The following is a 12,229-nucleotide window of genomic DNA, read 5'->3' on the forward strand; positions in this document are numbered from 1 at the left end:
TTAGGTGAGAAAAGAGATTTATTATATTAAGCGGTTTAAGTCGGACTCTACTCCTCATTCGAGGACGAATGATCCTAAGGGGGGGCGAATGTAAGGCCCTGGGAAATTTCGCTAAGTAACCTAGGATCTCGTGGTGCCACGTAGGCTTATTATAATATTGTTTATGTGCTATTAACATGGTGTACATCAATTGGATTTGGTAAATATGTGTATAAGTCTTATGGTAAGTAATTTGGGGCCCAAGGAAAGGCCTAAGTCTAAGAAAAAACTGGAAAAGTTCATAATAGGCTAAAATTCGAAATGAGCTTGCACTAGTCCATACATTGAACGAGCATATCTAAATATGTATAAGGTTTTAAACCGTTCGTCATTTGGACATTCCTACACAAAGTTATGCTCAAATTACCAAAGGCTGGAAAAATGCGATCCTATGTCAAATTTGCGACCGCAAAACCTGTCGCATTTCTGACTTTGCGGTCGCATTTCTGTCGCAAACTGGGCCAGTGTAGCCTAGTTTTGGGCGCCAATTTTGCGGTGCATTATGCGGCCAGAATTCTCGTTTTGTGGTCCGTTTTGCTATAGCAAACCCGACATCGGAGAGTTAATTTTCTAATTTTTAAACTCGACCCCCTATCGATATATTCGGTGCTATAGCTCATTTTGAGTATTTTCCTGAGCTTTTCTTAAGTGAGAGAGAGGGGTTTTAGAGAGGGAAAGTTCTCCCCATCAAATTACTCCAAAAAATCTTGCTAAATCCTTGATGATAATCAAGTGAAGGCCCCTAGATCTTCATCCCAAGAGGTAAGACTCCATCATCTTAGCTCTTATTTCTATTCTTGGCTATAAGGGGTAATTAGTGAGGTGATTCATGTGTATAAAAATGGATTCCTTACATGCATATCAAACCATAGGGTATTGGGAGTTAGTGAACTAAAGAGAAAGAAATTGGGGTATAAGATGATAAAAATGTCTCCCAAAAGGGACCTAAGATCATGATGCACCTTTAGTGCTTGATAATATGCTTGAACCAAGCTAGTATCTCAATCTCATTGCTAATTCTCGATTTAATTTGTAATTCTTACTCAATAGATCGAAGTGCTATGAGTTCCGAAATTTGTAAAGAGTAAGGAAAGCTATATTGAGGTATGTATGGCTAAAACCCCGTCTTTTAGAAATTGAGCTCTATCGATGCTTGTGTGAATGTGGTAAGACTAAACTTTGGATTCTTGCTTTTATTGATGCTTTACATGAATTGGTGTTGTGACCCTATATTTGTTAAAGATGCATTCCAATGTGATCAATATGCTATTTTTGATAACATGAAAAGGTGCATGGAATATGAATCGTGTATTGAAATGCTTAGACAATAAATTGAGATTGAAGAATGTGAAGTATATGCTAAATACCCTAGATTTCAAGTCAAGTTTAAATTGTGATTATTGTGCCAAATCATGAGAATTCCTCTCTATGCTTATTACTTGAATTTCTCATGTGTACTTGACATCTTGAATTGAAAGGCTTGTTGTTGAGATTGATATTGACGTGAAATATGTGGAAATGATATGAAATGTGGGAAAGAAGAGATTGAGTTATGAAATATGGCCTAGTACCAAGTATGATGTGATAATTGAGGCCCCAAGTGCCTATAAGTTGACTTATGTCAAGTATCGATTGAAATGAGATGATTAATGAGAAAGGAACAACGCCTAGGTTAGGCGGCCTAGCCGATCGGGCCGTGATCGGACACCATGCCGCACATATGGTGGTATTATGCTGATATTGTACCGTCTTCTAAAAAGGATAAATAGATCTTATAATGAATTCAATTCCCGATTTCCTTTTTAGAATTATGTAATTAAGGGACTCTTCTTTTTTAAGATTTTTTATGATATTTTCAACCTTAGAGTCATATATTAACTCACATTTCCTTTTCGATCGTTTCAATTGTAATTACAATTCATTTGATAACCCTTTAGTCGATGAAATCGTAAACTATACGATTCATCAGAGAAAAGGGCATAATAGTTACTTTTTTCTGTATAACAGGATTATTAGTTACTCGTTGGATTTCTTCTGGACATTTCCCACTAAGCGATTTATATGAATCATTAATTTTCCTTTCATGGAGTTTCTCCCTTATTCATATAATTCCGTATTTCAAAAAAAATGTTTTAATTTTAAGTAAAATAACTGGCCCTAGTGCTATTTTTACCCAAGGCTTTGCTACGTCAGGGATTTTAACTGAAATACACCAATCTGTGATATTAGTACCTGCTCTTCAATCCGAGTGGTTAATAATGCACGTAAGTATGATGATATTGGGCTATGCAGCCCTTTTATGTGGATCATTATTATCAGTAGCACTTCTAGTGATTACATTTCGAAAAAACAGACAGCTTTTTTATAAGAGCAATGGTTTTTTAAACGAGTCATTTTTCTTGGGTGAAAATGTTTTACAAAATACTTCTTTTTTTTCTGCTAAAAATTATTACAGGTCCCAATTGATTCAACAATTGGATTATTGGAGTTATCGGGTTATTAGTTTAGGATTTACTTTTTTAACCATAGGAATCCTTTCGGGAGCGGTATGGGCTAATGAAGCGTGGGGGTCGTATTGGAATTGGGACCCAAAAGAAACTTGGGCATTTATTACTTGGATCGTATTTGCAATTTATTTACATACTCGAACAAATAGAAATTTGCGGGGTGCAAATTCTGCAATTGTAGCGTCTATAGGCTTTCTTATAATTTGGATATGCTATTTTGGGGTCAATCTTTTAGGAATAGGGTTACATAGTTATGGTTCTTTTCCATCAACATTTAATTGAATTCAAGACAAGTTATTACAAATACAAGAGCGGGCGGCGCATTGTATGAACCAGCGTGCGGACCGTGTGAATCATCAATACAATATTTGATTCACACGGTTTTCTACCATATGTAGTTCAATTTCATTGTTTTTACTTAACTTAAGAGTTAAGAGAAGAAAAAAAGTCTTCTTTTTTTCATTGTCCAAGAATGTTTTTCAAAACAAACATAGGTTTTTTTATTTCAGTCATCCAAATTATCTATAAAAAAAATTAGATAGAATAACTTCGACCTTGTCAACTGCTAATGAAAGAACGAAATCCGGGTATATACCAATACCTATTACGGGTAAAAAGATGGAGATCGAAAGAAATAACTCTCGCGGCCCAGAATCAAAAAAAGAATCCTTCGGGGCATTAAATAGCTTGTATCCATAGAACATCTGGCGTGACATAGATAATGAATAAATAGGAGTTAATATCATTCCAATTGCCATTACAAAAGTAATTAGTATTTTTGGAATTAAAAGATATTTTTGGCCGGTAATTATTCCAAAAAAAACTATCAATTCGGCAACAAAACCACTCATACCTGGTAATGCAAGGGAAGCCATCGAAAAGCTACTGAACATCGTGAACATTTTTGGCATTGGAATAGCTATTCCGCCCATTTCGTCAAGATAAACAAGGCGGATTCTATCATAAGTCGTTCCCGCCAAGAAAAAAAGTGCAGCACCAATAAATCCATGAGATATTATTTGTAAAAGGGCTCCATTAAGTCCCGTATCGGTTAGAGAACTAATTCCTATAATTATGAAACCCATATGAGAGACAGAGGAATAGGCTATTCTTTTTTTTAAATTCCGTTGGCCAAGAGATGTTGAAGCTGCATAGATTATTTGTATTGTACCTATTATCATCAACCAAGGAGAAAATATAGAATGGGCATGAGGTAATAATTCCATATTGATTCGAATTAATCCATACGCTCCCATTTTTAATAAAATTCCGGCTAGAAGCATACAAGTACTGTAATGTGCTTCTCCATGGGTATCTGGTAACCATGTGTGTAGGGGGATAATGGGCGATTTGACAGCAAAAGCAATAAAAAATCCAATATAGAATATTATTTCTAAAACCACAGGATATGACTGATTAACTGATGTTTCAAAATTTAATGTTGGTTCATTAGAACCATATAAAGCAACACCCAAAACTCCCATTAAGAGAAAAACGGAACCCCCCGCCGTGTACAAAATAAATTTTGTAGCTGAGTACAGACGTTTCTTTCCTCCCCACATGCATAGAAGTAGATAAACAGGAATTAATTCTAACTCCCACATGATGAAAAAAAGTAAAAGGTCCCGAGACGAAAATGATCCAATTTGACCACTGTACATTGCTAACATGAGAAAATGGAATAATCGAGAATCTCGAGTAACTGGCCAAGCCGCTAAAGTAGCTAAAGTAGTGATAAATCCTGTTAATAAAATGGGTCCTATAGAAAGTCCATCTATTCCTAATCTCCAATGGAAATCAAAAAAATTGATCCATTTATAATCCTCCACTAGTTGGATTAATGGATCATCCGATTGGAAATGATAACAAAACGCATAAGTCGTTAGAAGGAGTTCTAAAATACATATACATATTGTATACCACCTAATTACCCTATTTCCTTTATGGGGAAGAAAGAAAATTAAGGAACCCGCAAATATTGGAAAAACTACAATTATTGTTAACCAAGGAAAATAATTCGTAGTAAAGACAAGATACACTTGGACCATAAAAACCCGTGCTCAAAATATTTTTATTTTCGAGCACAGGTTTGTCGGTAAAAAAAAATTAAATGGATTCAAGTAGAGTTTTCTCGAACGTATCAATAAGCTAGACCCATACTGCGAGTTGTTTCATGCCATAAATAAACTCGGACACTCAAGAAATCTGTTGGACAGGCGGATTCACATCTCTTACAACCAACACAGTCCTCTGTTCGTGGAGCAGAAGCAATTTGTTTAGCCTTACAACCGTCCCAAGGTATCATTTCTAATACATCGGTGGGGCAAGCTCGGACACATTGAGTACATCCTATACACGTATCATAAATCTTTACTGAATGTGACATTGGGTCTATACGTTTTTGAATGTTATAAATTTTCGATCTAGTAAACTTAGAAACGAATCATATAATCATATATTTATATACCAGATGAATCAATGAGTTATCATAATTTTCTAATCAACCCCCTTCTGGATTGGTTTATGAGATATGAGAGAGGGCCAAAATACTTTGATTTCTTATGTTTTGCAAACAAGACCACACCTTACGTAGCAAACATGCTACTTAAAATCGATTTATCAATATTAGAATCTAGATGATTAATACTAATTATTCAACAAATTTGATTGGTTGATACGAGTTGATTTTCTGTTACGGTAAATTGATGAAACAATAGCCAGTCCAATGGCTGCTTCAGCGGCTGCAATAGCTATAACAAAAATTGAGAAAATGTCTCCTTTTAATTGACGATTATCAAAAAAATCAGAAAATGTTACAAAATTTATATTAACCGCATTCAATATAAGTTCAAGACACATAAGGGCTCTAACCATATTTCGACTTGTGATCAATCCATAGATCCCGATAGAAAATAAATAGGCACTCAAAACAAGTACATGTTCGAGAATCATTAAACAACTCCTTATCAATCTCGACTCCTTTCAATATGAACAACAATTCAACCGATTTAATTGACTAGTATATAACAAGTATGGAACAAAGAAATATATTGGTACTAGATTGACCTAAAGTCTTTCTATTTATACAACAGGAATTCAAATAGAATTGAAGTAAAATGAATGTGATAAGACAGAACAAAATTTTATTTGAATTCCAAGTTTTAATAGAAATTTTTTATTGACGAGCTACAGCAATTGCACCTATTAAAGCAACTAAAAGGATTATTGAAATCAGTTCAAATGGAAGAAAAAAATCTGTTGATAAATGAATTCCAATTTGTTGACTATTACTTATAAAATCTTGCTCTATAATCTGGTTTGATCTTGTAGTCCAAATAATCCCGTACCATGACGTATCTGAAATAGTAGTAATTAGTGAAATAAAAAGACTTATACAAACCATCGAAGTAATTCCATCTCCTACGGTCCAAAGATGAAAATCTTTGTAATATTCTGAACCATTCATGAACATCACAGCAAAAATGATTAAAACATTTATAGCTCCTACGTAAATAAGTAGCTGCGCAGCAGCTACAAAATAGGAGTTAGATAGAATATAGAATAACGATGTACAAACAAGAACCAATCCCAAGGAAAAGGCAGAATAAATTGGATTGGGAAGTAATACNAAATCTTGCTAAATCCTTGATGATAATCAAGTGAAGGCCCCTAGATCTTCATCCCAAGAGGTAAGACTCCATCATCTTAGCTCTTATTTCTATTCTTGGCTATAAGGGGTAATTAGTGAGGTGATTCATGAGTATAAGAATGGATTCCTTACATGCATATCAAACCATAGGGTATTGGGAGTTAGTGAACTAAAGAGAAAGCAATTGGGGTATAAAATGATAAAAATTTCTCCCAAAAGGGACCTAAGATCATGATGCACCTTTAGTGCTTGATAATATGCTTCAACCAAGCTAGAATCTCAATCTCATTGCTAATTCTCGATTACTTTGTAATTCTTACTCAATAGATCGAAGTGCTATGAGTTCCGAAATTTGTAAAGAGTAAGGAAAGCTATATTGAGGTATGTATGGCTAAAACCCCGTCTTTTAGAAATTGAGCTCTATCGATGCTTGTGTGAATGTGGTAAGACTAAACTTTGGATTCTTGCTTTTATTGATGCTTTACATGAATTGGTGTTGTGACCCTATATTTGTTAAAGATGCATTCCAATGTGATCAATGTGCTATTTTTGATAACATGAAAAGGTGCATGGAATATGAATCGTGTATTGAAATGCTTAGACAATAAATTGAGATTGAAGAATGTGAAGTATATGCTAAATGCCCTAGATTTCAAGTCAAGTTTAAATTGTGATTATTGTGCCATATCATGAGAATTCCTCTATATGCGTATTACTTGAATTTCTCATGTGTACTTGACATCTTGAATTGAAAGGCTTGTTGTTGAGATTGATATTGACGTGAAATATGTGGAAATGATATGAAATGTGGGAAAGAAGAGATTGAGTTATGAATGTGGCCTAGTGCCAAGTATGATGTGATAATTGAGGCCCCAAGTGCCTATAAGTTGACTTATGTCAAGTATCGATTGAAATGAGATGATTAATGAGAAAGGAACAACGCCTAGGTTAGGCGGCCTAGCTGATTGGGCCGTGATCGGACACCATGCCGCACATATGGTGGTATTGTGCTGATATTGAATTCCGGAAATTGAGAATGAGATTGTAATTGAGGTATATGTCTCAAGTGATGCAACCTAGCTGATCGGATCGTGATCGGACTCCGCCCAAGAAAGCGGTGGTATTATGGATGATGATGAACAATATCAAGTTCCCCAAACTAAGTTATGGAAATAATGTGAAAGATTATATGGTTCGTTTATTTGATGATGTGGTGATTGTTAAAGCTTTTGATTGACCTTTATGATTTCTTTATTCTTGTTTGATAGTTCTCTCTAATGAGAAGGTGCTTGTTATTTCTCTATTCTTGTACGATAGTTCTTTCTAACTAGATGGTGTTTAGTTATACATACTAGTGCTATTCGATGGCACAAACGTCCCTTTTGCCAGGGCACTACGTCTTTAAATGGATGTAGGTGTTCCTATAGCAGGCGGTGTTGGTCGCAGCTAGTGCCGCATCATCTTTTCAGCTGACTTGGTGAGCCCCACTTCATTTCGGGGATCTGTTTCATCTATTTGTCTTGTACGTTGTATTTGAGGTATAGCCAGAGCCTTGTTACCGGCATTTCCATATTACATTACTCTTGAGTTATGTTTATAGGCTCCGTAGACAGGTTGTGGGTAGTGTCGGGTATTGGAAATAAAGTAGAAACACTGATGTTTGGCAAAGATTTATAAGACTTGTAATATTTTGATAATTATGATTTAAGTTGCTAATGAAAATGAAATGAAAGTTGTTAATGAAATACTTACTAAATCTGATTAATGGAGTTCATCTCCTATTTAATCATGAGGTTGTTTGGGTAGAATGAAACCTAACAGGCTTGCTCAGTCGGGTTTACTCGGTTGAGCGCCGGTCGAGCTCCTCGGATTTTGGGGCGTGACAATTATAGACCATTACGAATAAATTACACAATGAAAAAATCATGATACTATAGGTGCCTTGGCAGGCCCAATATCAACCTGGAAGCCAGACCTTCAAGCAAGTCTGATGTCCACAGGTAGTTCATAACACACAAATGGGCTTCTGGTGTGTCAAATTTCCCCCTCAGGGACCCCGAGCAAAGAACCTTTTCAAAGAAACAGTTTTGCAAAGAGTTTGGAAGGCCAAACCAGTGTGTCAGAGTTCGGAAGAGTCTCCTGGACCCTCGGCAGTGCTCACACTGGGGGTGATAGGTCCCTAGATAATTAAGAGTAGAAGTTTGAAAATAGTGTATAAGGGTAGGGGACAGTTTCAGAAAGAAAGCAGTTTGATTTTTCAGAAGTGAACAGAAACAGAACAGAACCATATTCCAGCAGATTGGTTCAGATATAGATACAAAAAATTAAACAATCACAACAAAAAAGGAACACTTGAATCATAGACAGAACTGACCACACACATTCATAATCCCTAAACAACTTCTTAGTAGGGGCCAGGCAATCAAAACAAAGTTCACATTGCTAGAGTTAACTCGATTTACTTGTTATCACTAGGTGAAATCATGTAGACAGGTATTAAGTAGAGGAAAACATGCTGAAATTAAAATGACTAGCCAAACAGCCATATAGAACGGGGTGGGGTAATAGGATTTAAACATGCTATTTTTCAGAAACAAGTAACTAGTGTCATGGACTAAACAGAGACAAGCTAAGGTAAACTAATCATACTAACATGTAGAACATGATAAGTTAACAGGAATTAAGGCATGCTAGTTAGGAGAGCAATAAACTGGAACATAGAGCAAACAGAAGCATGTTGAAATTTATAATGAACTGACTACATAGCATATAGAGGAGAGCATGATAACAAAAATTGAGGTATACCAGTTAAGAGGTAGCAAGCAGGAAGGTGAAGGCAGGTGGAATCCAAGATTCTAGCCTTGGCTTTTAGCCGGCTAGACAAAATAGCAAATAGAAGTAACAGAAAGAACTACAGTTGTAAGCGTGTGAGTAAGAGTTTATATGTGTGTAGGTGTTTCTTTTTGTATCTTTCAGTGTGTTTTTCGTGTGTTTTGTGTGTGTTCTAAAAAGTAAGAATGGGGAGGTTTATAAAGCATTCAGCAAAGTAGAACAAATAAGGCAACGAAAGTTAAGATTTCACACATAAGGCATGCAAATAAATTAACCAGTTAATTAGGGCTAGACCCAATCAATTAACACAGCAGGATCCGGGAAAGACCCCTTAAATTAGGGAGAATCATTTAACAACCAAGTTTGGGGTTTAATAATGTAACCAAATAAATCAAAGACCATTTACGGGCCGGTTAAAATAATCAAATCCCAGAAATCAAGCTAGTAACCTAATTAAGGCAAGCAGTACCAATTACGAGTCACAAATAAGGAAAAATAAATAAAATCGCAGTGAAATACCAATTTCAATAGAAAATATAATTTGGAACAATAATTAGGCAAACAAAATCAGTTAATCTCTATTAATTGGCAGGGCCAAAGAATAACGGAAAAATATCAGAACAAATAGTGAAATGATTAGAAACCCAATGGATTAGAACATAGATATGAAAACCAGTCGAGCAAACAAAGAGAACAGGAGTTAAAAAACTCAAACTCTTTTAGAAAAATTATTGCAGAAATGTAAAGATGAAACCCTAGCTTTGGAGAAAAGCTAAAATCGATTAATAACAAGAAAAACAGAAGATTTTTAAAGAGAAATATCAGATAAACTCAAAATCATCTCAGATCTATAGTGATCTGAACAGACTCGAGTAAAAAGTGACTAGGGTTTTAAAAAATGACAGAGGTGAGAAAAAATCCGATTTGGAACCAGAGGTTTAAGCCATAAACATGAAGATAATAGTACTCACAAACATAGAGATGAACACAGGCAGATTCATCGAGAAAATGAAAGGTTTGGACCGAGTCTTGTTCTAATCTCCTTGAGATTCCATCAAACAACAAAGAAATCAAACAACCAGTAGAGGTAGGAGGCCCGATGGGGCCTAAGATCGATGGGAAACCCTATGGATTGAATGGGTCAGGTGACGTCGGCTAGGGTTAGGGGAGAGTTTGAGAGAGAAGCGAGGAGGGAAGGGAAACAGGGGCGGCGAGTTATGGGAAGTGAGTAGGGTTTGGGGGGTTAGGGGTTAATTAAAAAGGAAATAACATCCTGGGCCGTTGATCTCTAAGATCAACGGTCAGGATTTGATCTGGGGTTGGGCGGATCAATAAGAAGTTGGGCTATGGGTTATGGATCAGGGTTATTTAATTGGGGTAGGGTAGTATTTTGGGCCAAGTCCAAAATTAATCCAAATTAAGAGAGGCTATTTGTTAAATACCTAATTAATTGATAAAATGATTTGTAAAAAAAATAGTTAATGAATGATAAAAATGATTTTTATGCATAAAAATGATTCAAAATAATTACTTAATATTATAAAAATACAAAAAAGTCATTTTCCGTGTAAATAATATAATTATGCATATACGGGCTAATATTATAAAGTTATTGCAATTATAGCTTAAAGATACGAATATAATTATGCATAAAACGATTAAAGCTTAATATAAATATAAATGATAAAAAAATCAAGTAATAAATCATCATAAAATTATTTGTGATCCAATCAGTAATTATTTGGATAATAAAATGCTAGAATAAATTAATTAAAATCCTTTTAAAAAAATAGAAAATTATAGAAAAATACTGGTTGATGCTCATGCACTATTTCGAAAGTATATATGCATTATAAAAATATATGAGGAAAAAATTGGGTATCAACAATAACGAGGCCGAGTATGAGGCCATGATTGCAGGTCTTGAACTGACCAAAAGCTTAGGGATAGAGGTGATTGAAGCTAAGTGTGACTCCCTCCTTGTGGTGAACCAAGTTAATGGGACATTCTAGGTCAGAGAGGAACGAATGCAAAGATACCTGGATAAACTGCAGGTAACATAACATCGCTTCAAAGAGTGGACTCTACAACATGTACCTCGGGATCAAAATAGCAAGGTCGACGCTCTCGCTAACATAGGATCCTTGGTCGATGATGATGAGTACAACTCGAGGGCTCGCACAACCCATGAGATAGGTAGTGGAGGAAGGCCACGCCGTGATATACTCAACGAGCCTAACTAGGGAGTGGAGAAATAAATATAATTTATCTGAAGAGCGAAAAACTGCCTTCGGATCCAAATGAATCGAGAACTCTGCGCACGAAGGCAGCCCGGTTCAGGTTGTTCGAGGATGGTACCCTGTTTCGAAGAATATTCGATGGCATACGAGCGATACGTCTAGGACCAGGAGACACCGAGTATGTTTTGATGGAATTCCACAAAGGCACCTACAGAAATCATTCGAGCGCCGAATCATTAATTCGGAAGGTAATCAGAGCCTGCTATTATAGATCGACATGGAAAAAGACGCGAAGGAGTTCGTACAAAAATGCGACGGATTTCAAAGGCACGCTTCGATAATTCATATGCCCCGGGAGCTACTTTATTCGATTTTGTCGCCCTGGCCGTTCATGAAATGGGAATGGACATCGTCGGCCCCCTTCCATGGGCACCCAGTAAGGCTCAATTTATATTGTTTATGACTGACTATTTTTCTGAATGGGTGGAAGCCCGGGAATTTGAAAAATTCAGAGAGAAGGAAGTCATCAATTTCATCTAGGACCACGCAATATGTCGGTTAAGAATACCGGTCGTAATCTGTGCGACAATGGGAAGCAATTCATCGGCAGCAAAGTAAGCAAGTTTTTCGAAGACCATAAAATCAAAAGGATCCTCTCAACACCATATCACCCTAGTGGGAACGGGCAAGCGGAGTCTACGAACAAAATCATACTCCAAAACCTTAGGAAAAGGTTGACCGACACTAGAGGAAAGAGGAAAGAAATCTTTCCTGAAGTCCTTTGGGCATATAGTACGACCTCGAAGTGCAGTACCGCGGCCACCCTGTTCTTGCTGGTTTACGGTGCCTAAGCTCTACTACCAGTCGAAGTGAGAGAACTGAGTCTCAGGTTCTGATATGCAACGGAAGAGTCAAACAACGTGGCCATGAATATGAGCCTAGAACTGTTAGATGAAAGGCGC

At 36.3% G+C, this 12,229-nt stretch overlaps 1 protein-coding gene across 1 annotated transcript; it reads right to left on the reverse strand.

Moving 5' to 3' along the window:
* LOC109226728 (NAD(P)H-quinone oxidoreductase chain 4, chloroplastic) lies at positions 3,161-6,168 on the reverse strand. Its single transcript, XM_019391572.1, has 2 exons — positions 3,400-6,168; positions 3,161-3,250 (listed from the first exon to the last, which is right to left on the reverse strand). The coding sequence occupies exons 1-2, from the start codon at positions 4,592-4,594 to the stop codon at positions 3,225-3,227; spliced, it is 1,221 nt and encodes a 406-aa protein (XP_019247117.1). The 5' UTR covers positions 4,595-6,168; the 3' UTR covers positions 3,161-3,224.

Source organism: Nicotiana attenuata, chromosome 6 (genome assembly GCF_001879085.1).
Source record: "Nicotiana attenuata strain UT chromosome 6, NIATTr2, whole genome shotgun sequence".
NCBI lineage: Eukaryota > Viridiplantae > Streptophyta > Magnoliopsida > Solanales > Solanaceae > Nicotiana > Nicotiana attenuata.